This window comes from Mustela nigripes, chromosome 2, assembly GCF_022355385.1.
Source record: "Mustela nigripes isolate SB6536 chromosome 2, MUSNIG.SB6536, whole genome shotgun sequence".
Taxonomy (NCBI): domain Eukaryota; kingdom Metazoa; phylum Chordata; class Mammalia; order Carnivora; family Mustelidae; genus Mustela; species Mustela nigripes.
In genome coordinates, this window is record NC_081558.1 from 33,966,164 (window position 1) to 33,994,128 (window position 27,965).

A 27,965-nucleotide genomic window follows, 5' to 3' on the forward strand; every position below is an offset into this window, starting at 1 on the left:
ATTTAGTACTTGCTGATGGAATTAATTTGAGGAATAATAGAAGTTGTTGTGGTGCTTAGTTGGAACTGTGGTTTAATGGTGAACATTTTTCTTTAATTTTCCTATAATGGGAAGATCATGAACCCCATTAATGTTTTCCCATTAATTCCTATATTGCAAAGAAAAAAAAAATCAGCTCCATTTGCCCTTGAATACAACAATAGTGAGTGACTGAGAAAAATCATCTGCTGTCCTCATCTATGTCCCAAGGGTGACCTGTAATTATTTGTTGCCACTTCAACAGAGGGGAGCAATTACAGCAAGGGCACTTCTGTGTTCTGTTTCAGTGTGACAGGCTTGCCAAACCGATGGGGAGAAAATGTACAAGGCACACGGTTTTAAGATAATTTCCATGTCCAATAGAGTGGAGATCTTTGTCAGAGAATGCGAAAATTAGATGAACAAATTTCATCCTGATTATTTTTATACATGTCTTGAAAACTTAGACAAAGCTTCATATTGGGTCAAATATTGAGCAGAACCCAATTATGACAGATGACTGATTCATTCTTCTTAAAGTCTAGACAGGTTTATATCAATGTGTTCATGGAAAAAGGTAAAAAATTAAGCAATGTCATGTGAGTGGCTGTCAACTAGATATAGGTTAGCAACAAAAGATTGCAATGATGATAGTAGTCACAGCAGTAGTAATTATTCATTAGAAATTGCCAGTAATGCAAAGAGAAAGCAGATCATCGTTAATGTACTCAAAGATAGCCAGTCTTCATATAGAATTTGTGTGTGTGTGTGTGCCTTTGCAAATTCTATTTTGCCTTTAAGATTGCCCCCAATGATTCCTACTGCCTATATCCATTTCCTTGTGTAATCCCCACTCCCTGAGTGTGGCCTGGCAAATTTGATGGGATGTCATCTCAGAGATTAAATTACCAAATTAGTGGCTTCTATCCTGGATGTTCTCTTTCACTCTTTCTTGCTTGCTCCCTCTGATGAAAGCCAGGGGCCATGTTGCAAGCTCCCATATGGAAAGGTTCCCATGTGGCAAGGAACTGAGAAAGGCCTCCAGGGAATAGAAAGGGAAGACTGGAGTCCTTCAGTCCAACATGCTGTAAGGAAATGAGTCCTGCCAACACCCATGTGAGTGAGCTTGGAAGTGGATCCTTCCCTACTTGAGCCATTAGATGGGACGGCACCCCATCTGATGGCTCAAGTAGGGCAGCCATGGCTGGCAGCATTAATGCAGTCTCCTGGGAGACTTTGAAGTAGCCTATATGTAGCTAGGCAATATCCAGAGCGTGGACCCAAAGAAACTCTGAGACAGTAAATGTTTGTTCTTTTAAGCTGCCATGTGGGGTCGTTTGTTATGCAGCAATAGATAATTAATATGTATATGTTTACAAAATTGGATAATATATTATCTTTTGTCAGTCAGAGTTTTATCAGAAAATAGAGGGCACTCAACTGGGATTTTTGAGGAGAGCTACGGGCACTGTTAAGAAAATCAGTTAGGTATGAAAGGCGTCTGGGGCTTACAACAATGAAAAGACATTATCACCTGTAGCCCAGAAGAAGGAAGGGAAGGAAAAGAGGTCACAAAAACAGGGGAGCCACAGAGGGAAACTGTCTTATAGGAGCAGATATGTCAAGGGGCACACCAGCAGTCAGAATTGGGTGAAGATAGGGAGCAAGGAAGAAATACTCTGGTCTCTTTCTTCTGCCATTTTCAGATTTGCCCATGACTGTCATTGGCCAAGACCAGCCGGAAACCAGAGAAGTTTCTAGGGGTCAGCTCCCTAAGACAGAGAACAAGGCAGAGAAAGCAGAGAATAGATCTGCTAAGGCATGAAGAGAAAAACCAGCATATGCATATGCTCTTGTGCAATTATTTTTATGTTTATCATCTTTCTGTATCATTAAAGATTCTTTGACATCGTGGTTTTAAATAGCTACATATGGGCACTGCTACAAATTATCTCAGTCACATACTGATGAACATTTTGGATGTATAAAAAAGTTCTCCTTTTCCTATGATAAACAGTAAGATGAATATCCTTATAGTCCTATTTGTATGGATTAAAAAATATAGTTCCTTCGAGCATAATGCAAGAAGTAGAGATAATTAAGGACAAAGAACATTTTTCAGGGTATTGATATAACTTGCCATATTGCTTACTAGAAAAATAACTACCCTCTCTCTTTAGACAAAAATTTGCTTTGCTTATTTGGTAAGATTAAAAAATATACTTTATGGTGCACCTGGGTGGCTCAGTCAAGTGAGCATCAGACTCTTGGTTTCTGGTCAGATCCTGATCTCAGGGTCCAGAGATCAAGCCCCATGGCAGGCTCTGCTCTCAGCAGGGAATCCGCTTGAAATTCTCTCTCTCCCTATGCTCCCCCGCCCCCATGCTCTCTTTCTCTAAAAAAATAAAAAATAAATACTTTATTGGAGTGCCTGGCTGGCTCTGTAGAGCATGTGATTCTTAATCTTGGGTTCATAACTTTGAGCCCCATATTGGGTATAAAGATTACTTAAAAAAAATCTTTTCAAAAATATGCTTTAATGTTGTTGTAATTTTTATTTTGGTGTCACTAATGAATTTAAAATATATTTTACATGTTCATTAACTACTCGTATTTCTTCCTTTGTGAACTTTGCCCATTTTTTATTGGTATTTATCTTTCTCATTGATTTATAGGGGGTATTTAATGGTAAAATTCATTGTCATCTACACTGTAAATATTCTTCTTAGTTTAAAAAAAGTCTTGCATAGAATCTATTTCTTTAACTAAAGAATATGAAAATGTTTACCTTTTAATTTTATTTTAATAGCTTAATTATGTCAAATAAAATTTTTAATCCATTTGAAACAGTGTTTGGTGGTTAAGTATGAGATAGAGATAAAACATTATATCCTTCTAACTGACTACCTGATTGTCCCAAAACCATTTATTGAAAGGACCATCTTTGTTTTCTTCATTTATTTGAAATAGAAAGACAGAGCCTGGAGCTTTGTCCTGAAGATTTTGTCCCTTTACTTCCCCTAAGCTAGACCCAATCTGGTTTTTGATGTATGTTTTTGACTTACTGCAAATTTTTCTAAGTACTAAGATTTTAGAACTTGATAAAAAATTAACTTGGCTTACAGTGATAGATTTAATTGAAGAAGACAGTGTTATCATACAATTTCTAACATTTAATGTAAATCAGTGCTTACTTAATTTTATTGATTGATTGATTGATTGATTTACTTACCTATTTATATTTCTTTGGTAGTCTCCACACCCAGTGTGGAGCCCAATGCAGAGCTTGAACTTAAGACTCTGAGATCAAGACTTGAGCTAGGATCAAGAATCAGATGTTTAATATACTTAGCCACCCAGGAACCCATCCTGTATCTTCTAAAGTTAAAGATTAGAAGACATTTTATGCTGCAATGTGGTAAAAATGTTGATACACTGAAATGGTCCATTTAAAAGACAGGCAAAAGTGGTAAGAGATTTTTCTGCTAGCATTTCTTTTATTTTCTCTTTTCTTTCTTTCTTTTCTTTTTTTTTTTTGGACACAGAGGGAGTGCATACACACATATGAGTGGGAGAGGGGCAGAGGGAAAGGGAGAGAAAGAATCTTAAGCAGGCAAGCAGTCTCTACACTCAGCATGGAGCCTGGGGTGGGGCTGTGGCCCCTCTGGCTGGGATTAATAACCCTACACCTTGGCCAGGGCCTGCACTGCCACTCTGGGCAACGTTGCCAAGGCCACCTTTGATGCCATTTTCTAAGATCTACAGGTATCTCATCCCTGACCTCTGGAGTCTGTTCACCAAGTCCCCCTATCAGGAATTCACTGACCATCTTACAAAGACCCACGACAGACTCTCTGCGCAGAGGATCCTGGCTCCCGCAATGGCCACCACATAGTTTTATACAAGAAAAATAGAGTGAAGGGGCGCCTGGGTAGCTCAGTGGGTTAAAGCCTCTGCCTTCGGCTCAGGTCATGATCTCAGGGTCCCGGGATCGAGCCCCGCATCTGGCTATCTGCTCTGCAGGGAGCCTGCTTCCTCCTCTCTCTCTGCCTGCCTCTCTGCTGACTTGTGATCTCTGTCTGTCAAAAAAAATTAAATAAAATCTTAAAAAAAAAAAAGAAAAATAGAGTGAATTAAAGCCTAATTAAAAACATACATAAAAAAATAAGAGGGGCACTGGTTTCTGCAGTGGTCATACCAGTTCCAGGTGCTCTTCAACCTTGCTAGTAACACTTGTCCTCTTGGGTCTTTTTTTAATTGTAGCTGTTCTAGGGTGTTTCTCGTATCTCATCACAGCTTTCACTTGCATATCTCTGATGTGGTATCCAGTTTCCATGGTGACACCCAGTGACATCTCCTGGTATTTACGCATTGGTTAGTTCAATCCCATCAAAAGTACGGATGACCTGTGTGGCAGATGGGCTATTGCAGGAATGACAACTGAATGACTTCTGAGGCTCTGACACTGAAAACTGTAATAGTTTCTGTTTTATTTTCCCTGAGACCATTCACTCTGGGGAAAACCAGGGGCTATATCATCAGGACACTCAAGCAACCCTATGGAGAAGTCTGTTTCGCAAGAACTGAGGCCGTGTGCAAGTGATACTAATTTGCCAGTGATGGGAGCGAGCCATTTTGTGAGCGGATCTTCCAGTCCCAGTCAAGTCTTCAGATACAGCCCTCGCTGATAACCCGACGGCGGACTTGTGAGAGACACTCTGGGACTGAGCCATTCCTGGATTCCTTTACTACAGAAACTGTGTGAGGTAATACAAGTTTATTGTTCTAAGTTTTGGGGTAGTTTGTTACCCAACAAGAGGTAACCAGTACAGATTTTGAGCCTTGAAAGTGAGGTGCTACTGTAACAAACATTTAAGCCATAAGGGTGACTCTGTCACCAGACAGTAGAGAAATGGGATGTTAAGGAAAGCATTAGTGCAAGCCTACTGACAGAACCTTGATGGCCTTTGTGGAACCTGCCGGCAAGGGCTTATGGGTGAATATGTTTGGCATAATTCTAAGATGGCACTGAAGATTCTTGCCCTGTAATTCATATGTTTTGTACAATTACTTCCCTTGAGTGTGAGCAGAACTTGTTAGCATGATGAAACACAACTTCTATGATCATGTTGCATTATATGGCAAAAAACGATTTTGCAGATGTAATTACAGTCCCTAATCATTGAATTAATCAAAAGGGAGATTATCCTGGGGGCCTGACGTAGCCATATAAACCCTTGAAAGAGACAAACAACATTGTAAGAAGTTCTCCTGCTGGCCTGGGGGAAGTGAACCAATATATTTTGAGATGGCCTATTGATTGTGACATGTGGTAAACAGGAGAGGGCCAGTGTTCTGCAGGCAGCATCAGGAAAGGTGTTGTTGGTAGAGGGAACAACATGGGTAAAATGTGGAGGCTTGAAATTGTATAGTCTGTCTGTGAGTAGCCTAGCCAGTGGGAAGTGTGACAGAAGACACCATCTGGGAAGTATGTATCATGTTAAGGAGCTGGAATATCTCCTGTGTGCAGCAGGAGAGTAATTTAAAGCAGGAAGGTGACATTACCATTATCTTTAGACAGTGCTTCCTGTGAACCAGGAATGAAGTTGAGAACGTCTATGCACTACCCCCATGGAATCTGTAATAGTACCAAATGAAGAAGTTACTATCATTATCCCCAATTCACAAGGGAGGAAACTCAATCCTGGAGAAGTTATGCCCAAACCTAGTAGGTGAAGCTCAGAACCCAAAACCCTTAAAGATATGCTTGCTGATCATTTCTAGATCACACACATCTAGATAAGAATAAAGGAAACACAGGACTTTATTTAATAAATATAAAGGCAGGTCCACTCCAAGAGACTTTCACTAAGTACTTAATAAAGAGGGTTTCTAGATCTGCACACTAGTACCGCAGTGAACAAGATAAGCAAATAAGTAATTTTAAAAGTAAATAATATTAAGCACAATTTAACTGCCAGTAAGAATAGAGGATGCTAATTTTTAGTTGGAGTAAAGAAACTTTTAAAGTCTTTTACTGTATCTTTATCTGATAATTAAAAAATTCTTTTTACGTATTTATTTGTTTCACAGATTAAGCCCAAGCAGGGGGAGCTGCAGAAGAGGGGAGAAGCAGGCTGCCCGCTGAGCAGGGAGCCCCGGCACCCCTGATCATGACCTGTGTAGAAGGCAGAGGCTTCACCTGCTGATCCAGCCAGGAGCCCCTATTTAATAATCTTCTGATGTTGAGTTTGTTTTATAGAGATTCAGACAAAACCCACACACAGTGAAATAAATCAAACAGAGAGAGTCAATTATCATATGGTTTCACTTATTTGCGGAGCATAACAAAAAGCATGGAGGACATGGGGAGTTAGAGAGAAGGGGGTTGGGGTAAATTGGAAGGGGAGGTGAATCATGAGAGACTATGGACTCTGAAAAACAATCTGAGGAGTTTGAAGTGGGGGGTTGGGAGGTCGGGGTACCAGGTGGTGGGTATTATAGAGGGCACAGATTGCATGGAGCACTGGGTGTGGTGAGAAAATAATGATACTGTTATGCTAAAAATAAATAAATAAAAACAAAACAAAACAAAAACAAAGAAACCCCACACACCTAAAACCAAGAGGGAAACTCTAAACCACAAGCCTGGACTCCAGAACTCCATCCTGCCCCTCCGGCCCCGCCCTTCACTAAGCCCCGCCTCTTTGGGCTTGACCTTTAGCCTCAGCCAACCTTCAGCCGGGGTCCTCTTTCCAGGATCCCGCCCTGGCTCGTTTGCTCGCGAGAGTTCTTCGTCTCGTCGAATTGCAAAACAGCTGCAGGAATGGGTGACAGAGAAGACTCGCGAGACTTGGCTGGACCTCATCCCTCCGCGGACTCCGCCCCTCCCTCTCCGCGCTCTTTAGGGCCCAGCGTCCCCGGTTGCACGTGTAGTTGTTGTGGTTCAACCTCACGTGGCCGCGGATGTGCGCGCGCTACAGGTCCGCCTACAAGATGGCGGCGCCCACTGAATGGGGTGGCGACCTGCTGAACCTCGACTGATAGCCTGGACTGATTGCCGTGGAGGTGTCTGCGGGGCCATGGACCGGCCCGGGTTCACGGCTTCGCTGGTGGTGAGTGCTGGGCGGCAGGGTGGGCGCTGGGGTGCCAGAGTCTCGCAGTGGAGCCCGTTGTGGCTTCTGTGCCCTACCACTCTCTTCCGGTTTTGCGCGTTGAACCGTCCTGGGGTCACTGGTCATTAGGCAGGTCTGGCAGGGATCGCGGGGTTTCTGGGCCACCGCCAGGCCTTGTGTCACGGTTGTGTCACTCCTACCCGGACGACAGAAGGAGACGCGGGGCAGGCTGCCAGACAGTCTTCCGCAGGATGGCTTACCTAAAGAAAAAAAGAAGAGCGTCAGTTACATGCTGTAACCACACTCTGGAGAACTGGGGGAATATATGTCACAAAACAAAAAGCGCTTACATCGCACAGACTCCTTCTTGTCCAGGACTGTGGTTTTCATTTAGCTTTATCTGTTTTTCACTCTGGGAAAAGGACCTATCTGTTCATCCAATAGGTAAGAAATCTGCTTATTTTCTTCCAAGCGTTTTTGTCAAGTAGTAGTGTTTATTTTTTTTTTAAAGAAAAAACTACAAGAATCAATAGGTTTTCCTATCAAAAACAAAATCTAGGAACAAAAATTTCTGTAATATTTTGAAGCCACTGCCATGGCAGGTCCAGTAGGGATAGTGGATACAGCAGTGAATACGGATTCGTCATTGTGGAAGAGTAGGCAAAACCAGTATTTTTTACTTTATTTTTAATTTAATGTATTTATTTGACAGATCACAAGTAGGCAGAGAGGCAGGCAGAGAGAGAGGAGGAGGCAGGCTCCCCGCTGAGCAGAGAGCCAGATGCCGGGATCCATCCCAGGACTTTGGGATCATGACCTGAGCTGAAGGCAGGGGCTTAACCCACTGAGCCACCCAGGTGCCCCCCAAAACAGTTTTTTTTTTTTTTTTTTTTTAAGACAGCTTGAAAAAAAAAAACCGCTCCCATGGAATAGTGGAAGTTCGGTGGAATTTCTTCATTTAATTATTGAAGGTTTGTTGTTGCAGGTGTTGGAGATAACATGGTCAACAAGCTAGAGGTGCTCACATGGGTCAGGGGGTGGAGCTAGAATAGTAAAGTGACTGTTCGTATAAGTGACATGAAGGCTTGTTTCAGGGTGTTACAGAAGGGTGTGCAGGGGAGTGCCTTAGCCACACTTGTGGGGTGATGGTTATAAATTTAGGTTTGCTGAGACCTGTGTAAACTAGGTTTTAAAGATCCAAAGAAATATGTTAACCACTTTGAGGTTTTCCTCTGTAGCTAGAGAGACAATGGTTGTAGTTTTGACAGTTAACATTATCCTGCCAGGAACTGGGGTAAGCTCTTTGTGTACATCAGTTCTGACAAACAATTAAGTACTATCCTGGTTTTCCAAATGAGGAACTGAGGTACAGAGAGGTTAGGTAACGCCTTCAAAGTCACACAGGTGACATCTGTTTCACATTATCTATGTGTTTTAGCTCAGATTCAAATCCAGGTGCCCATAAACACTTCTGGATGCGTTTCTGAGGTCAGCTGCCGTAGCTGTTGCTAAAAACAGGTCGGTGCCAGAGTTAACAAATGAACAGTAGTTTTAGAATTTATTAAAGTATGGTACAAATGCCAAAAAATAATACTTTTTAAAAATTATAGTTACACAACTTAAAACTAGGATCAAAAGGAGACGTTTTTGATGAAGTTAGATTTCATTCACGCTAAAGAATGATTTTCTTTATTATGTACACAGTTTATCTGCCATGTATTTTGCCCATCGAACACTCTGATAGCCCTTGGAGGTATGGTGGTGAACAAACCAAACTCATATACTATTTAAGAAATGAACTGAGGGGCGCTCAGTTGGCTCAGTTGGTTAAGTGTCTGACTTCGGCTCATGTCATGATCTTGGCGTAGTGGAATGGACCCCCTGTAATCCTCTTTGCTCAGCAGGGAGTCTGCTTGTCCCTCTCCCTCTGCCCCTCTGCCCCTCCCCCCACTTGTGTTTTTTCTCTCTCTCTCAAAATCTTTTTAAAATTTATTTTAAAAAAAGAAATGAACTGCAGTGGGATAGAGTTAGAATAATATTAGAGAACCTGCCTGAGATGAAGTGGCCACAAAAGCCTCTGGGGAGGTGACATTAAATTAAGACATAAGGATAAGAAATCGAGAGACATTTTGTTGAGCAGGATGAAGGAAAACCTCAGGTGGAAAGTATTGAGGATGTTAAAATGGTGGTTGGGGCCAAGTGGGTAAGGGTAGTGTGGCAGGGGTATATTGTAGAGGTAGAGAAAGTGAGCTGAAGTGATTCTTTGTGGGCCATGGAAAGGATTTTGGATTTTATTTGAAGCAAATGGAAGCCATTAGAAAGTTTTGTTAACAAAGTACTTCAACAGTGGAGTGGAGCTTTTTTTTTTTACCCCCCAGGTTTGGAGCATCTTTGAGGCAAGCTGAGTGCTCCTGGAAGGGTTTTGTTTTGCTTGCTTACTCTTTTACTAGTGCCTGGCATTATATGGTTACTCAGCTTTACTTATTTACTTACTTACTTACTGAATGAATGAATGAAAGGTAGATCTAAATGACTGCTGGTTTTAAAATTCTGATTCCAAGTATTAAATGAGATAATGTCAAACATGCAGGACAGAGCCTGGGAGCACACTCCCTAAAGCTTCAGGAGGTGGTTGGAAGGGTTGTAGAGTAAAGTATGGGAAGAGCCTCCGGGATGTTAGTGTTCATTTAGCATGAGTAGGCTTTCCAAAAAAGACCTCAGAGTACAGAGACTGGTGCATACTTTTAGGAAAGCAGTTCGAAACTAAGTATTAGTAACTTAAAGATGTTCATAACATTTAAGTCAGTGAAGATACTGGAAAGCCACTTAAACATGAAACACAGGAATGGTTAGGTTAACCTTAAAAGATATATTTCATCAACTCTTCAGGGGCCATAAACAACAGTGCTTGTGAAGAGAATGCGCTATAACATGGAAAATACTTAAAAAAGAAAAAAAATCTAACACCGCCCATAGGTACATCTTCATGCTTAATTAAAACTGTAAAAAGACTATTCCCTTCACTAAAAAAGGACTATTGCAATTTCCCAAGATAATACAAAATAATGTTGATAGTAGCATTACTTTTTGCCTTCTAGTGTTTTTTAAATATAAAGAAGTACTTTATATTTTTGAAAATAACCACACCCTGTATTACATCTCTTTTCCTTCTACCTGACTCTTCTTTCCCCTTCAGTACTTAACTGTTTCATTGTCCTTGTAGTTCATGAATTCATCTGGCTTGTTACTTGGATGAAACCAAAAACATCCCGTGGTAGTTACCTCTAACTTGTCCTAGGTTGTAGGGGGAAAAATCTTGGCAAGTGTGGGTGCCGTGTAGTGTAAAGTGCAGGCGGTCTTGCTGGTAGTCTGGGTTGTCAAAACGTGCAAGCAGAAACCATGCAGAGTGGTCTGAATAACTGATGAGAGAGCATATGATTCTTTAATGACCTCTAAAAATTCTTGTCAGTGTTAAATGACAGACTCTTACTGTTGATCAGAAATATGTAGGGAAGTGAAAAAAACAGTAAAGCTAATATTGAGAACATTGTAATTTAAAACATCAGAAACCAATAATCTATTTCTTTGTGAAAAATGTGTCAAAAGTAATTTGACCAGTGCTGGTCTTCTAGTCAGATAGCTTAAAATACAGACAAGCATCTTTTTGATGCTTTGGCAAAGTGTCCTACTGCTTTTGAAGGTTGAATCAACTTCCAGCATTTTATCCTGTGTGCTTTCAACCTTATGAAATCTCTCCAAGAGTTCTTTAATGGGAGGACTTTGCTGGCATCCCTTCCTCTGGGACATCCTCATCCTTTTGGTCATAGCCACTTTCCTCACTTATGTTGATAAGTTGGCCTTCACAAATTTCTTCTGACATGGGTCGAGTCTCTCGGAGAGCAGTGTCCATATTCCCATGGCTGACTGTGTCTTCTGTAACTTTATATTAGATTTGACCTTTACTTTCAGTGTTAGCACTTTTCATTTATTTGCTGCACTTTCATCTTTGTTGGCCAGTTTCCTCTTATGATTATCTGTTTTTGGAAAATGTCGCTGTGTTAAGTGTAATTTGAACCATGATGTTGGATGACTTGTGTTACTTGTGGGAATTAAAGTTCATGCATGTTTTTACTGTGTAAAGCAAGGACTGGCTGCTTGACTATTCTTTTTAAATTGTTTTCTTAGTGAGGTGGTACTGGAAAAGCTTTTTTATACTCTTCATGTAGTAGTGTCCTCTCCCTGGGCCTGACCTTCTGCTGAGAACCATTGGCCGAATGTGGCCTGAGAGGAATGGCACAGGTAATGTTGCCAGGGCTTCTTAAGTGGGGTGAAAAACAAAAAACAAAAACCAGAAGAAAAGAGAAGAATCAAGTATTGGACATACTTTTTTTTTTAATTAAATATTTTATTTATTTATTTGAAAGAGAGAGACCACAAGTAGGCAGAGAGGCAGGCAGAGAGGGAGGAAGGGAAGCAGGCTCCCCGCTGAGCAGAGAGCCCGATGCGGGACTCGATCCCAGGACCCTGAGATCATGACCTGAGCTGAAGGCAGTGGCCTAACCCACGGAGCCACCCAGGCACCACAGTATTGGACATACTTTGAGGGAAGTTTTCGACATTCTTTGCCACATATCTTTCTTTTCTGGAAAGTTCCTTCCTAGTCTTCAATCTGGTATAACGGGAAGTTAGTATCTGATGATGAAGCATTATCTCCAGATCTGTAAGGAATTATGCTCCCACATTTGCTAGGTTGCTTTGTGTGACTTTTTTCTTTATGGCATTTAAGTCAGAGGGAGCAGGTCTTTTTTTTCTTGTTTTTATGTTGAGCAGTCACCTGGACACAAGTATATTGTAACTTTTGATCAGTCAGTGAAGCATCAAGGCACCCTCAGAGACCCACCAGTCATCTAGCACCACTGCTGAGAACCAGTGCTGTGATGGAAGCCTTTTTTCTGTGTCTCAAGTACCAGAAGATAAGACTACTTTTCCTTTCTCATTTATCTTTCTCTGTAAGAGGGGTTGCTGGGAAAGTTTTAGTATTTGATAACTGTAAAGGACTTGTTAATGTGCTTTTGTTACCACTTCCCAAACAAATGCTGCATGTCAAAATAAACATTTAATATTGAGAATATCTATGATCCAGCATTTGAATAACATTAATGAAATGTCATAGAGGAGAGATAAAATTTGTACCCGTAGTTTTCCCACCTCTACAAATTAGGTATTTTTATCTGTTCAACGAGACACATTTGTCAGCCTTTGCTCTGGTACTTGGGAAGAGTGCCTCAAAGATATGGTCCCGGCCTTCATGGATTTACAGTCAAATAGGAGGCAGACATTAAAAAGAAAATGAGGGGCACCTGAGTGGTTCAGTCGTTAAGGGTCTGCCTTTGGCTCAGGTCATGATCCCAGGGTTCTGGGATCGAGCCCCACTTCCGGCTGCCTGCTCAGTGGGGAGCCTGCTTCTTCCTCTCCCACTCCCCCTGCTTGTGTTCCCTCTTTCGTTGTGTCTCTCTCTGTCAAATAAATAAATAAAATCTTAAAAAAAAAAAAACACAAATTAGCTATGCAGTGGCAAGGAATGGTTAAAAAGTAACCATTTCCTGAGCTTTTTAACATGTGCCTCTGCAGGTTTTTCATAGCCCAAGTCATGTAGTTACAATTTTGTATTCTGCTCCTAAAAAATAAACTCATAAATTCAAACCTAATGGTCACAAAGTTGAACATAAATATTCCTCAGATTTTAAAGTTGGGGCTGACTTGTTCCTGCCATGCATTGCATGATTTCACTTTGTGTGGAGTGTGTCCATGCGCGATTCTTGTTCAGAGAGCAGAGTTGGAGGATACATTGCAATTCATTATTACTAATGAAAGACTTGAATTTATGTGTTCTATAAATATGTATGAGATTTAATATATGAACATAATCTTCAGTCTCTGTTAAGCCTTTTTTTTCTTTGAAGATTTTATTTATTTGAGAGATAGAGCAAGCACAAGCATGGGAGAGGCAGAGCGAGAGAGAAAGGGAGGAGCGACTCTCAGCTGAGCAGGGAGCCTGATATGGGACTTGATCCCAGGACTGAAGGATCATGACCTGAGTCGGAGGCAGACGCCCAATGGACTGAGCCACCCAGGCACCCTCTATTAATCCTTTTTGATGGGTTTTAATATTGTCATGTCAGAAATACTGCATCAGGAAACACTGAATGATATTTATAGTAACATATTAAAAATAATAACTCATGTTTATTGATAAATGATGAAGGCTGGCATTTTGCAGTGTTTACAGACATTTCCAGCTTTTTATTACAAACAGTAAACATATAACAGGCTCACTCTTAATTTCACATAATCTCAGTTGTGAAAAACTCTACAAAGTATAGGTACTTTTATTTTCCCATTTGAGGCATGAAGAAGTCTAGACTTAGGGTGAAAGAGCTTTCCTAAGGAGACTCAGTTGAGACTGGCTGAAGCCACGTCTGTCTGTCTCATGTCAAAGCTGTGTTCTTAGCAGTTAATCTGAAAGAATTCCTGGAGAAATGGAAAGGATACTCAAGTCAAATTCTAGAACCATTACTGTGTTCTCGAGAAAAGCCTTACTAAAAATAGTGAGCTGACACAGCCTTTTCCATCAGGAGATGCGGGTGCACAGACCACCAAGCTGTCAGTGTCAGTGTGGAATGGTAAGTAGCAGACCGCACTGGCTTGCAGTGGTCGCAAGTGCTCTGGCAAACCACAACAGGGACAATTAAAGAGTGATGGCCCGTTTTAATCTTATTATGAAGGGTTTTCTTGTCATCTCACATTTCCATTTGATTCAAAGCAGCAAACAGGTGCAGAAGCCCTGCTGCTTAGGAGGTTCCGGGTTAGATCTTTAGGAGAACAAAGGTGACTGACACGGGTTCTGTTCTGAAGGATCTCCATGTCCGCTCAGACACAGTGGTTAGTAACGAAAGTGAAATATAAACAGAGTTATATGAGGGAGTCAAGGAAGTAGCGTGTAATTCTTTTTTTTTTTTTTTTTAAAGATTTTATTTATTTGAGAGAGAGAGAGTGAGAGAGAGAGAGCATGAGAGGAGAAAGGTCAGCTGGAGAAGTAGCCACCCCGCTGAGCCGGGAGCCTGCTGCGGGACTCGATCCTGGGACTCCAGGATCACAACCTGAGCTGAAGGCAGTAGCCCAATCAGCTGAGCCACCCAGGTGCCCCAAAATGGCAAGCTTTCTTAAGCCTTATTCTTTTTCTTTTTTCCTTTTTAAAAAGACTTTATTTATTTGTCAGAGAGAGAGAGAGAGCACAAGCAAGGGGAGCAGCAGACAGAGTAGTAGACTTCCCGGTGGGCAGGGAGCCCAAGGCGGGACTTGATCCCAAGACCCTGGGATCATGACCCATGCCAAGGGCAGCCGCTTAACTGACTGAGCCACCCAGGCATCCCAAGTAGCATGTAATTCTGACTGAGAGCTTGGGCGATGTGGCATTTGGTCATAGCCTTAACAGTGGACAGGATTTTGGTAGGTGTGTATGTATGTGTATGTATGTACGCAGGTGTGGTGGCAGGAGAGTAGGTCTGCTATGGACAGGAGACAAAGGGCAGAGGAAGGACATTCCACTCTAAGCAGGAGGGCAGAAATGAGAAGATCTAGGACATGTTTGGGAAACAGTCAGGTTGGGTGAGGCTCATGGTCTGTAAGAGGATACAGAATGAAGCTAGATAGGTAGTTTAGGGTCCATGGGTCAAGGTTCTTAGTTACGTCTTATTAAGTGCCTACTATATACCACACGTAGCTAGGGAATTAAGATTTTTTTTTTTTTTAAGAGAGGTATTCATTTGGAAAAACTTTACTTTTCTATGTTTATAATACTCATTACAAAACTGGAACATTACCAAAAATTAGCAAGATAGTAAAAATACTATTCATCCAGAATTTCATGCCATAGAGGTAATGAGTTGTAGTAATTCAGTGTGTATTGCTTCCAGACTCCTAGTTACGCATATATACAAATCAGCACGTAGTACACAGTTCTTTGAAAGGTGAGATGATACAGCATATATTTTATAGCTTATTTGATTGATTTAAAAAGATAACATTTTCTGTGCCAGTGTGTTCAGATTGACCTCATTCTTTTAAGCAATCCATTACTCAGAGGTAACATTATTTATCTAATAAGTTTCCAAGGGTGGACCATTAGGTTATTTCCATTTTTTAAAAATATTTTACTTATTTATTTGACAGTCAGAAATCACAAGTAGGCAGAGAGGCAGGCAGAGAGAGGGGGGAAGCAGGCTCCCTGCTGAGCAGGGAACTTGATTTGGGGCTTGATCCCAGGACCCCGGGATCATGACCTGAGCTGAAGGCAGAGGCTTTAACCCACTGAGCCACTCAGGAGCCCCAGGTTATTTCCATTTTCTAAAAGATTTTATTTATTTATTTGTCAGAGAGAGAATGCATAAGCAGGGGGAGTGGGAGGTAGAGGGAGAAGCAGGTTCCCTACTGAACACAAAGCCCGATGTGGGACTTGATTCCAGGACCCGGAGGTCATGACCGGAGCCAAAGGCAGACACTGAACCAACTGAGCCACCCAGGCATCCCTGTTTCCAGTGTTTTTACTGTTACAGGTAATGCTGTAGTAAACCATCTTGTATATTTATGCACTACTACTGTGGAAGAAATGTTTACAAATAAAATCACAGGATCAAGTCTTTATAATTTAAAATTTTTATTTTGCCAAATTGTCCTTCAGGAGCTTATAAGTATTTATTTACTTGACAGGGAGAGAGACAGCGAAAGAGGGAACACAAGTAGAGGGCGTAGGAGAGACAGTGAGAGAGGGAGCACAAGGAGAGGGAGGAGGAGAGTGGGAATAGGAGAAGCAGGCTTCCCATAGAGCAGGGAGCTGGATATATGACTCCATCCCAGGACTCTGGGATTATGACCTGAGCCGAAGGCAGATGCTTAATGACTAAGCCACTGAGGTGCCCCTAATTTGTTTCCCTTAATAGTGCCTATAACTCCTCTTATTTTTAACTTTTTCTGACTTATTGGGGAAAAGCTTTAGTTTTGTTGATCATTAATGATGGGGAAGCAATATATTCATAATTTTGTTGACTATTTTTATTTTTCTTCTGTGAATTGTATGGTCCTGTTTTTGCCATTTGTTTTTAATTCGGTGTACCTGTTTAAGGTTGATTTGTAGGAACTTCTAACATAGAGATAGTAGCTTTTCATTAGGGTCATTGATTCATTCTTTAAGTAGTTATTGAGTGCCTACTATATACTAGTGCTGGTAACATACTGATTAACAAAACAGGTATGGATCTTACAGTCTGATGGGAGGCACAGACATTGAAGAAATGGTCAGATGCTCAACTGTGAAATTAAAATTGTGATCAGCGCAAGCAAACAAGAGGATCTAAACCTAGACTGGGAGATTAGGGAGCATCTGTACACAGTCCTAGAAATGAGGAAGATCAGATGACTTGGAGGAAAAGAGAGAGCAAGGTGGCAAGAAGGTGCCAAGCAAAAGGCAGTGGCGGTGGAGATGAGCAGTTGATGGGGTCCTGAACTGCAGAACCTTGTAGGCTATACTATGATTTTGTTCTTTATTCTAAGGGCTCTTGGAAAGTTTGGGTGATTTACAGGCTGGAGAGTGACAAGATGAAATTGACATTTGCATTTCAAGAAGCTGATGCTGCTATTGGTGTAGGGGGGCCAGGAACACTGGAAAGGTTGTGAATCTTGCTGGGGAAGAAAGACAAGTATGCCAGGAAGCAGAGGCAGCACTTGTCTCTGAGGCAGAGTCACTAGCGAGCGGCTGCCTTGTGGAGAAGGCCAAGGAGGGAGGTTCCTCAGGGAAGCCATGTCAAGGGTTTGACTGGTTCTTAGCTGTTGTTCAGGCCAGTGTCCTGTGATTTTGCTTAAATTACACAGGTGGTTCGGTTTGGGTCTGTAGTCAAGCAGCAGCGATTTTTTTTTCCCCCTGTTCTTGTGCCAGCCTCCTTTTGAAAAATAAAGGTCTTATAGTATGCAATCTTGAATTTTTTCAACTTCCAGAGTAATTTCAAAGCACTCATTAGATATTTCCGCTCTACAGCCTGCTGGCATTTTACATTTCTTAAGCTAGAGGCATATTTTATATCAAGGGCTCAGTAAATTGTTATGTTGTAGTGAGGCTTGCTGGTTATGGAGGTTATGTTATGTATATTTGGATTTTGTCTAGTTCTTAACTACAGTTTTCAGTGTAAGCTACCACAAATCTTGAAACTTATTTTGGTGAGAGAAAGTGTGCATATGCATGCGAGCAGGGAGGGAAGAGAGGGAGAAAGAATCTGAAGCAGATTCCGAGTTCATTCCACAGCCTGATGTGATGAGTCTTGACCCATGACCCATGAGATCATAACCTGAGCCGAAACGGAGAGCCAGACACTTAACCTGATCCACTCAGGCATACCTGCCTGATGACCTTTTTGATAAATGGTCATAAGTAAAACAAATTTCTTAGACTAAAGAATAAAGGAATTTGATGGAGTTCCTTATATCCAACTGATATAAGGGTTGGGCATTTTGAACATAATTATGGACAAAACAGTATTAATATAAAATTATAAGCACTCCTAAAAGTTTTTGTTTAAATCTTAAATATGTTGCTGTGTGGCTAAATATATCAATTATTTTTTTTTCTTTTTCCTATTCTTCTGGCTTTTTTTTTTTTTTTTTTCCGGTCTCATGAATTTAAATGACATTTGAGTTATAGAAGTTTGAAATCTGCAAAAGCAATTAGTAACTTCTGATTCGTGTTTTACTAGATAAACAGATTGAGTCTGGTTATTTTATTCTCTGAAGTAAGAATTCTGATGAAAGAAGGGTTAGAGAATCAATGCATGCAAAGAAGCCAAATAGATTAAAAGACTAATTAACTTATTGATTAAAATTTAGCAGTAGATAGCAAGTATCTCTGAGTCCTTTCCTAAGATTAAAGAGAAAATTACAATGAAATACAGCATGTTTGTAAAGAATCTAGTCGTATTAGACATTCCCAGCAGGATTTTTGTTTTCCTTGTGTTTTGAGAAAATAAAGAGGCAGGTGCAATATTTATTTATGTACTGAATTTAACAAAACCCTTTAAAAATAATTGAGAACAATGTTGGAAAAGGTTGGCTCTTTTTTTTTTTTTTTTTACTTTCCTACATTTCTTAGGAACATACTCTTGTGACATAGAAAAGGCCACCTTTATTTCCAGGAAGAAATCCCAGTTTCTTGTCATTCTTTTACTGCCTCTTGTGGTTTTCTTCTGGGACATCTCTGAGTTGTTTTGGTGACATCTCTTTAGGTCATTTGCAGAGTAGATCTTCGTGGTTTTTGAGGCTCTGTCATGTCTCTCAGGCTGATCATACAGTACAGCATTAATATTTATGGTAATGTACTTTCCTGTTTCTATTAAAAGAATTTTTAATGATTCACCTCCCCTAGTTCATTACTGGATTTCTCACTTGGGGTAATTTCATTTTTGCAGTGAACTCTTACAATGGTTTTATGATGAGTGGAAGTAGAGCAGAGTGTGTTTGCTATGTACTAAGCTTTGTACCACCCGAGCATTTTGTGTAACCAAAGGATGGAAACAACTCATCATTTTGAACTTTGTCTGTATGTTTGAATAATGCTGATTTCTCTTTTTCTGTACCTTAGTTTTTTGTTTTGTTTTGTTTTTTAAAGATTTTATTTATTTATTTGACAGACAGAGACATAAGTAGCCAGAGAGGCAAGCAGAGAGAGAGGGGGAAACAGGCTCCCGGGTGAGAAGAGAGCCTGATGCGGGGCTCGGTCCCAGGACCCTGGGATCATGACCTGAGCCGAAGGCAGAGGCTTTAACTCACTGAGCCACCCAGATGCCCCTATACCTTAGTTTTGAATATATAGTTTTAATATATATATTTCTATCTTTTGGATAGGAAATATATTCATGTTCAAAATTCAAAAGATGAGAAAAGCTAATGAGTTCATTTTAAAAGTTACTATGTAGGAGCCATATTGAGAGTCTTTTTCTCTTTGTAATTCTTTCTGCTCATGGCAAACTGGTTTTGATTCACATTTTTAAATGATGCCTTTTAGACTTTGTGTATTGAGCTTTTTATGACACAGTTTTTAAGTTCATATTTTTCTGAAATTTTTTTCCTGAAATTTTTCACTTTGCCTAAGTGATAAGCAGTTTAAAAATATTCTATATAGGCTCTACTGTAGTTTTTAAAATGCAACTTCTTCAAAGCAACGTGATGTCTTTTGGGAGATGACTACTTGGGGCCAGGTTTTTTTTTTAAAGATTTTATTTATGTATTTGACAGAGAGGTATGACAAGTAGGCAGAGAAGCAAGCAGACAGAGAGGGGGAAGCAGGCTCCCCGCTGAGCAGAAAGCCCAATGCAGGGCTCGACCCAGGACCCTAAGATCATGACCTGAGCCCAGAGGTCATGGCAGAGGCCCAACCCACTGAGCCACCCAGGCACCCCAAGGGGCCACGTTTTAATATGCTCTGGGAACTTGGTTTTTTCCCCACTTTTTTTTTTTTTTTTTTACTTAATTTAAAAATTATCAAGGAATTTTTAAATATACACAATGGAGTGTGAATACTACAGTAATTCTTAGATGTATGAATCTTAAAATACAGATCTAGTTTTCCAAGAACAAGTACCCATTTCAAAATAGAAGTCTCTCCCCAGATGGTCTGACTTCAGTTTTACTACTCATTTGGTAAAAAGACAAAAACACATTTCGTCTGATATGGAAAGATCAGCAAGATAAATTAAGTGATAAAAGCAGGGAGCAGCACAGTGCATATTGTATATACATTTTTTTCCAAAAAGGGAAATAAAGTACGTTTTCATATTTGCTTGTATATGCCTAGAGTAACTTCAGAAGGATATAGTAAGCAGCCAGCAGAAAGCAGTTACCTGAGTTGTTAGACTATGGAAAGAGACTCTTAACTTTTCTGAGGTTGCTTGTTGACTTTTGAACCATGCGGAGGCATTAAAAATGAATTTAAGAATACATTTTTAAAATAAAAATTAATTTAAAAAGTTACAATTTAAGAATATAGCACAACTGTAGTTATTTCCCTATGGAAAATCCATAAATTTAGGTAGAAGTTCCTTTGACTATGCCAAATAAGCTGTGGACTGATAGGTATGAGAAATATGTTTAAAGATTACTTTTTTCTTATCCCTACTCCCATATGGCAGAGAGCTTATTTGATTCTAACCTTCTTTCCTTCTTCTTTTGTTTTTTTTTTTAAAGGCTGGCGGGGTAGCAGGTGTCGCTGTTGACTTGATATTATTTCCTCTGGATACCATTAAAACCAGGCTTCAGAGTCCACAAGGATTTAATAAGGCTGGTGGTTTTCATGGAATCTATGCTGGCGTTCCTTCTGCTGCTATTGGATCCTTTCCTAATGGTAAAAATTATATTGATATTCTCACTGCTAGGAAACCAAGATAATGAGATTTACTTTCAGGATGCTATGTGATGTTACCCCGTGTGAAATTGCTCATGTGTTGTGCTTATCTCTTGAATTTGTTTTCAATTCATTAACCCACTGCTTTGAATCAGCTAGTGCTAGAGATCCCATTCCACTGTATTTGTAATAGAATATAAGCAATCTTTCTAAAATGGTTTTTCTTGTTAAAATTCCCAGTTAGAATCTTGAAAATGTTACTCTAATATTGCTTGTCATACCTCGGAGCCATGGTTGTCACCCTTGCCCGCCCATGGAATCTCTTGGGAAGCTTTAAAAAATACTGATGCCCATGTCACCTCCGTAAGTTTAATTGGTCTGGGCTTTGCCTGGGTATCAGGGGGTTTAGTTGCTTCCTAGGTGATTCCACCGTGAGGCTGAGATTAATAACTACTGCCTTGGAGATTCTTTGGGAGCACATGAACCTGAGAGGCCTTAAACCTTTTCTGTCTTAAGTAAATTGCTCTTAGATGATACAGCCAACTCCCACTATCCTCCTCCTGTATACTCTCCTTTGAATGTCTTGTTTTGTTGTAGGTTTGGAGTCACATTATGTGATTTATGGTCCTCTTACTTTGTAATCAGTATAATTTTTTTTTTTTAAGATTTTAAAAATTTATTTGACAGACAGAGATCACAAGTAGGCAGAGAGGCAGGCAGAGAGAGAGGGGGAAGCAGGCTCCTTGCTGAGCAGAGAGCCTGATGTGCGGCTCAATCCCAGGATCCTGGGATCATGACCTGAGTCAAAGGCAGAAGCTTAACCCACTGAGCCACCCAGGCACCCAGTATAATTGTTTTTTTAAATCTACTTTTCAGTGTACTTTTTCAGATACTTATTTTGTTTACTGACGCTTTCAGTGGCACTCACTAGCAAAGCAAGTGAACAAAACAGTGACACACACACACACACACACACACACTCAATTATAGACTAACCTCTGCTCTAGGAGATTCTTAAACTCGAGCTTTTCTCAGGATAATTCATGAGGAATTCTTTCATGTTCACCTGACATTTAGGTGTTCATCTGTGTTCACCTGGAGCATAATATTCACATAAAGATAGATAGTGCAGTGAGAAAATAGTGTTTTGGTCCTTTGGTGTCTCTCTTCTTCTCCCTCTCCCAGCAGCCCTTAGAACAGCAAACTGTCTTTGAGGTTACCCTTCAATTTTCATTTGTCTTACTATAGTAAGGAGTTGACTGTAGGGAAGCTATTCTGGAGCACCTGCTCCCTGTCACATGTAGTTCTCTATGTGGGAGAGATGTAGCCTTTCCTAAATTTGACCACAGTGCCATCACCTGAGAGGTTAAGAAAGTACCGATGCCTGTGTCCCACTTTCAAAGATGTGATTTCCCTGATCTGAAGTGTGGCCTGGGCATTGGATTTAAAAAAATCAAACAAACAAACAAAAAAAACCCTCTTATGGTATTTCCTTTATCCTTCTAATAATTCTCTTTCTCTTACAAATTGCAGAGAGGAATTCGTGTTGGTAGATGGTAGTATTAGCAATAGTCTGTGGAGTACATGGGGCTGTCAGGCTCACAGGACTGTTATAGATTCTTGCCCATAGGACTTCACGTACATGTGGTTTTCAACTTTTGCATGTGTGAGAAAATGTTTTTCTTGCCCTACTTAACTCTGTTTTTGTGCCATCCATAGAACATCAGTGGATGGGTGGTGCTGGGTAGTTCGTCGAAGTGCCTGTGTTGCAGAAATGGCGTTTTTATTTTTCTGTAAATTTTTGGTGAATGTTAAGTTTACTCTGTGGCCCCCCCCTTTTTTTTCCTTTACTGTTCGTTAAGGCTCTAGTCTGCCTACAATACACTAGTGTAACATTCAGTGGCTGTAGACTTTTCTTAGACCATATGGTGGTCCCCCCTTATCTGTGGTTTTGCTTGTGGTGGTTCAGTTACCCATGGTGAGTCATGCTCCAGAAGCAGATGATCCTACTTCTGATGCATCATCAGGAGGTCAGTAGTAGCCTAATGCCACATCACATGTCTACCTCGTTCATCTTACTGTATCTCACCATGCAGGCATTTTATCATCTCCCACCATCACAAGAAAAAGGGTGAGTACAGTATAGGTATATTTGAGAGAGAATGACCGCATTCACCTAACTTTTATTACAGTGCATTGTTCTGTTTCGTTAATATCTTACTGTGGCTAATTGATAAATTAAACTGTAGCACGGATATGTATGTATAGGGAAAAATGCAGGATATGCAGGGTTTGATACTATGCATCATTTCAGTAATGTACTGGGGCTCTTGAAAAAATACCTGGGGATAAGGGGGGACTGCAGTATTCTGCACGGGTGAAGAGTTGGGGGAGAAGGGATTGAGGGTTGAAAGAGGAAACAGCAGACCCTATTCAGAATCTTTACTTTTATTTGAAGGAAGTGTAGAAAAACTAGGTTTTTGTTTTTAAAGAGCTAGAAGAGGGGTATCTAGGTGGCTCAGTCAGTTAAGTGTCTGTCTTCAGCTCAGATCATGATCCCAGGGTCCTGGGATCGAGCTCCACATCGGGTTCTCTGCTCAATGGGGAGCCTACTTCTCTCCCTCTGCCTGCAGCTCCACCTTCTTGTGCTCACTCACTCCTGCCATCTCTCTCTTTGTCAAATAAATAAATAAAATCTGAAAAAAAAAAAAAAAAAAAAAGAGAAGAGACTGTAGATATCAGCCCAATTCCTTTTCTTTATTGTAACTTGTCCAGAGCCTCACTTGGAACCTTGTGACATCATTTCCAATTAGTGGTGTTTTCTTGGTTGTCACCTTGGAGAATTTTGGGATTTACATTTCTTTTCTTTTCTTTTTTTTTTTAAAGTAGGCTCCACACCCAGTGTGGAGCCCGAAGTAAGGCTTGAACTCTTGACCTTGAGATCATGACCTGAGCTGAGATCAAGAGTTGGATGCACCCAGGTGCCTCTGGGATTTACATTTCTAAAAGATTTTGTCTATCACAAATTTGCAATATAGTCTAAACAGGTTGAGGTGATTAACCAGGAAAACCAAGAAACTGGTAGCACTATCTTCCTTCCCTGGGGATGGGGTGAGAGGGTGGAATGTGTAGCAGGTGGAACTTACTGCTTAACTGAATTTGGTTATTTGGTGTACATTTGGTGAGTGTGCAGAAGTAGGGAAAGCCTTACTGAGAACCACTGTGGGAATAGGGATCTGTGTTAATTATGTAAAACTGTTTGTATTGGTCATTACTCCTTCAGTTACAAGAGTCCTCATTTGGCCCGGTGTTTTTATTTGTTTGCAGCCTGAGGAGAGTTTAAAAGCTCATTGACTTTAACTGTTGAAAACTAATTTTACTATGAAGCTCTTTTTTTGAGTTTTAGACTTTAATGTGATTTTTTCCAAATGTCCTTCAAAAGATGAATTTGTCATTCATTTATCTTTCATGCCTTATCTTTTATGGAAGTGATAACATCTTTTGATTAACAGCACATGGCAGGTTTTAAAAGCCCTTTTGTGCTGTTAAGATTAGTTCATGGTGATAGGGGTAGCTTTTTTGAGATTTTGATTTCCAGTTGTAATTAAATAGTTGATTATTTCCTTGATGTAAAGGTGACATGATATGGTAAAAAGTGGCCATAGCTATTTTGAGTAAATAGCAATAAAACATTATCAAATAGATGTTTTAGTTAAAGTATATGTTTTCAGTCTTAACCTGTCTATAAATCAGCATAGTGGCTTGTTTTATTGTATGTAAAGATAGTTAGGATCACAGAAATTTGTTATCTTATTCTAGAGTAATTACTAAAAAATGTCAAGTGACTTATTAATACAAAATGGTGAATGTAAGCTTAGCTGTTAGGCTCCCTCAGGGCTGGGATCATGTCTTCGGCATTTTTAGTAAGTCCAGGTTTGGGCATATAACATGGACACTGTAAATTCTACAAGAGTGGGGCGGGGGGAAGAGTATGTGTTTCAACTATTATCTTTTCTCTTACCTCATAATTTAATAATTCGAGTTGTAATTGTTTTTGAGAAACATTTCTAAACAGTTTGAATATATATTTAAACTTTGTGAAAGACTGGTTTGTTTTAAATTTCAGCTGCTGCTTTTTTTATCACCTATGAATATGTGAAATGGTTTTTGCACACTGATTCGTCTTCATATTTAATGCCTGTGAAGCATATGTTGGCTGCCTCTGCTGGAGAAGTGGTAAGTAACAAGTCATGCATATAAAATACTTAAGGAGTGCAAATCATGCCTATATCTCTGGTACAGATGATACTTTATTTCATTTTTAAAAGATAGTTCTTTTAAGTTATGGAAGTCATAAACCCCAATAAATGTAAGTGGATTAAACATGATTGTTAAATGATAGAGTCTAGATAGGATGAAAGAAAAATCCAGCAATGTGCTATTTTCAAGAGACATACTTAAAACATTATTTTACAGAAAGAATAAAATTATGGAGATGGAAGTAGATATCCATGCACGTTGCGGTGGCTTTGTATTGTGTCAGCGTAACTGAGCTGGAACTCCATTTCCTAGGACTCCCTTTCCAGGATGGTTCCCGGTTGTGCAGGCTACAAGAGAAACCAGCACAACATTTGTAAGGTGGAAGCGAAGCAGTAGCTGGCTTGATGCTTACAGGTTTGGTGTTGGAGTCAGGCACTGGTGCAGTTGATACACCTGGTCTACAGCCTCTCCAGTTCCTACTGGATCATGTCTTTCAGCTTTTCTGAATTCTTGGTTAGATATGTGGGCTCTGCAGTAAAGAATGCTAGCTTATACTACGTGTAACCACATTATTGAGGTTGATGAGAAACAGATGGACCAGTTTGTCCTTGCACTTCCCCATTTCATATCATTTCATCCTTGTCCATTGCCTGCCCTCTGATTTCTGTCCTAACCCTAGAGGCAGGATCAACTGTTCTACCAAACTTGCTTAATTAGCTCCCATAATTACTGTTCACATCTATAGTAACTCTTTATTCTTATCTCTTATAGTGAGTGGTTCCACTTGTCTGATAAACCCAAACTGATAGAGAAATACGAACCAAAAAGAGCTTATAGGGTTATGTCAGTATCAGACAAAAAATACACTGAAAGGCAAAAAACAAAGAGAGTGTTGTAAAGTGATACAAGGAACAGTGCTTTGGGGACATGTAATAAACCTGAACCTGGACTAAATGATAGCGCCTCAAATTTTAAAGGAGAGATTGCTGGAAGTACAAAGAGAAATGAATAGAAATGTAATTTTTTAAATTTTAATTTTTCTTTCCTCATGATAAACATATCCTTTAATCCCCATCGCCTATCGTTCCACCCACCAAAGCTGTAATCTTTGTTGGAGATACTAACTTATATCTTAACACATATCCTAAGACCAAGCAGGCAGAAACATTTATTGAGACCATAGAAGATGTGAACAAGAAAATGACAAGATTGGGGTATTGAATATATATGGAGCTCTGCTCCTAACAGCTAAAGATTATTCATTTTTTTCTAGTATACCTGGCTCATTAATAAAAACGTATGAACCAGTAGTACAACAAAGTGAATTTCAACTTAGTGTTGTGTAGAGATGATGTCGCACAGATCATTTGGTGTCTGATTATGATGGAGGAAAATTGGAAAGCAGTGATGAGACAGTCCATCTCTCAGTTCTCTTCTGTTGCTTTCCATGTCTGTCCTTATGCTGGTACCAAAGTCTTGATTATTGCAGCTTTGTGATAAGTTTTGAAATCAGTAAGTGCGAGTCTTCCAGCTTTGTTCTTTTCTGTCAAGATTGTTTTGCCTCTTCTGGGTCTCTTGAATTTTCTTGTGAATTTTGGAATCAGTTTGTCAACTTATGTAAAAAAGGCAACTTAGATTTTGATATGGATCGCATTTAATCTGCAAATCAATTAGGGGACTCTTGCTATCTTAAAAATACTGAATTTTCTGATCTATAAATTTATGATTTTCTGTTTATTTAGTATTATTGAATTTTTTCACCAGTGTTTTGTAGTTTCAGAGTATAAGTTTTACACTTGTCTTGCTAATTATTTCTTATTTTTCTTTTTGATGATGTTCTTAATTAAATTTTTTAAAATTTCATTTTCAGTTAGTTCATTGCTACTTATAGAAATAAATTCATTTTCTTATATTGATCTTGTATCCTGCAACTTTGCAGAACTCATTAATCAGTTCTAAAGCTGTTTGGTGGATTCTTTAGGATTCTCTACACATGAGATCATATCCTCTGCAAATAGAAGTAGTTATACTTCTTTCTTTTCATTCTCTATGCCTTCTATTTCATTTTTCTTGCCTGATTGATGTGGCTAAAAGCTCTAGTACAGTGTAGAATAGGAGTGGTGGTAGTGTGCATCCTTACCTTTTTTCTGATCTCAGGGAGAAGGCATTTAGTATTCCACTATTAAGTATAATGTTAGCTGTGAGGTTTATATAGATGTCCTTTATCAAATTGAGGAAGTTGCCTTCTTTTCGTAGCTTGTTGGGTGAATTTTTTTTTTTTTTTTTTTAAAAACACTGTGAAGGTTGAATTTTGTTCATGTTTGTGTTCATCTATTGAGATAATTCTAAGACTAGTTTTTTATTTTGATAATATGGTGTATTACATTAATTGATTTTCAAATATTAAACCACTTATATGTTACTGGGATAAATCTCACTTGATCATGGTATATAACACTTTTTACTTAGTGCTAGGTTTTGTTTACTAGTATTTTATTGAGGACTTATAATTTATTCATAAGAGATGTAAGTCTATAGTTAATTTCTTTTGTGTCTTGCTGGTTTTGGTATCAAGGTTAAATTGGTTTCATAGTAGGAGTTGGGAAGTGTTAAGACATTTTAAAGGAAAGTTATTTTAAAGAAATGTAGTTAGATTAATTATATCATTATAGTCGATGAAAGCATATCAGATTATTTCTGGGAAATCCAGGAGAAAAGGAATTATGGTGGAAATATTCAAAAAGCAGTGTCACTCTATGAAAATATGAATCATGAGAGATTATGGACTCTGAAAAACAATCTGAGGGGTTTGAAGTGGCGGGGGAGTTGGAGGTTGGGGTACCAGGTGGTGGGTATTATAGAGGGCACGGATTGCATGGAGCACTGGGTGTGGTGAAAAAATAATACTGTTTTTCTGAAAATAAATAAATTAATTTATAAAAAAAATACTGTTATGCTGAAAATAAAAAATAAATTAAAAAAAAAAGGTGATTGTTTTTCAGAGTCCATAGTCTCTCTGAAAAACAATCTGAGAGGTTTGAAGTGGCGGGGGAGTTGGAGGTTGGGGTACCAGGTGGTGGGTATTATAGAGGGCACGGATTGCATGGAGCACTGGGTGTGGTGAAAAAATA

At 39.6% G+C, this 27,965-nt stretch overlaps 1 protein-coding gene across 2 annotated transcripts in view; it reads left to right on the forward strand.

Moving 5' to 3' along the window:
- Positions 1-6,881: 6,881 nt before the first annotated feature.
- The window catches only part of SLC25A26 (solute carrier family 25 member 26), a 123,507-nt gene continuing 102,423 nt past the window's right edge, over positions 6,882-27,965 (forward strand). For both annotated transcript variants that reach the window (XM_059390126.1, XM_059390127.1), the window contains exons 1-3: positions 6,882-7,133; positions 20,418-20,574; positions 24,701-24,810. In XM_059390126.1, coding sequence (XP_059246109.1) covers positions 7,032-7,133; positions 20,418-20,574; positions 24,701-24,810 — 369 coding nt within the window. In that variant the 5' untranslated portion in view covers positions 6,882-7,031. The remainder of the gene's footprint in view (positions 7,134-20,417; positions 20,575-24,700; positions 24,811-27,965) is intronic.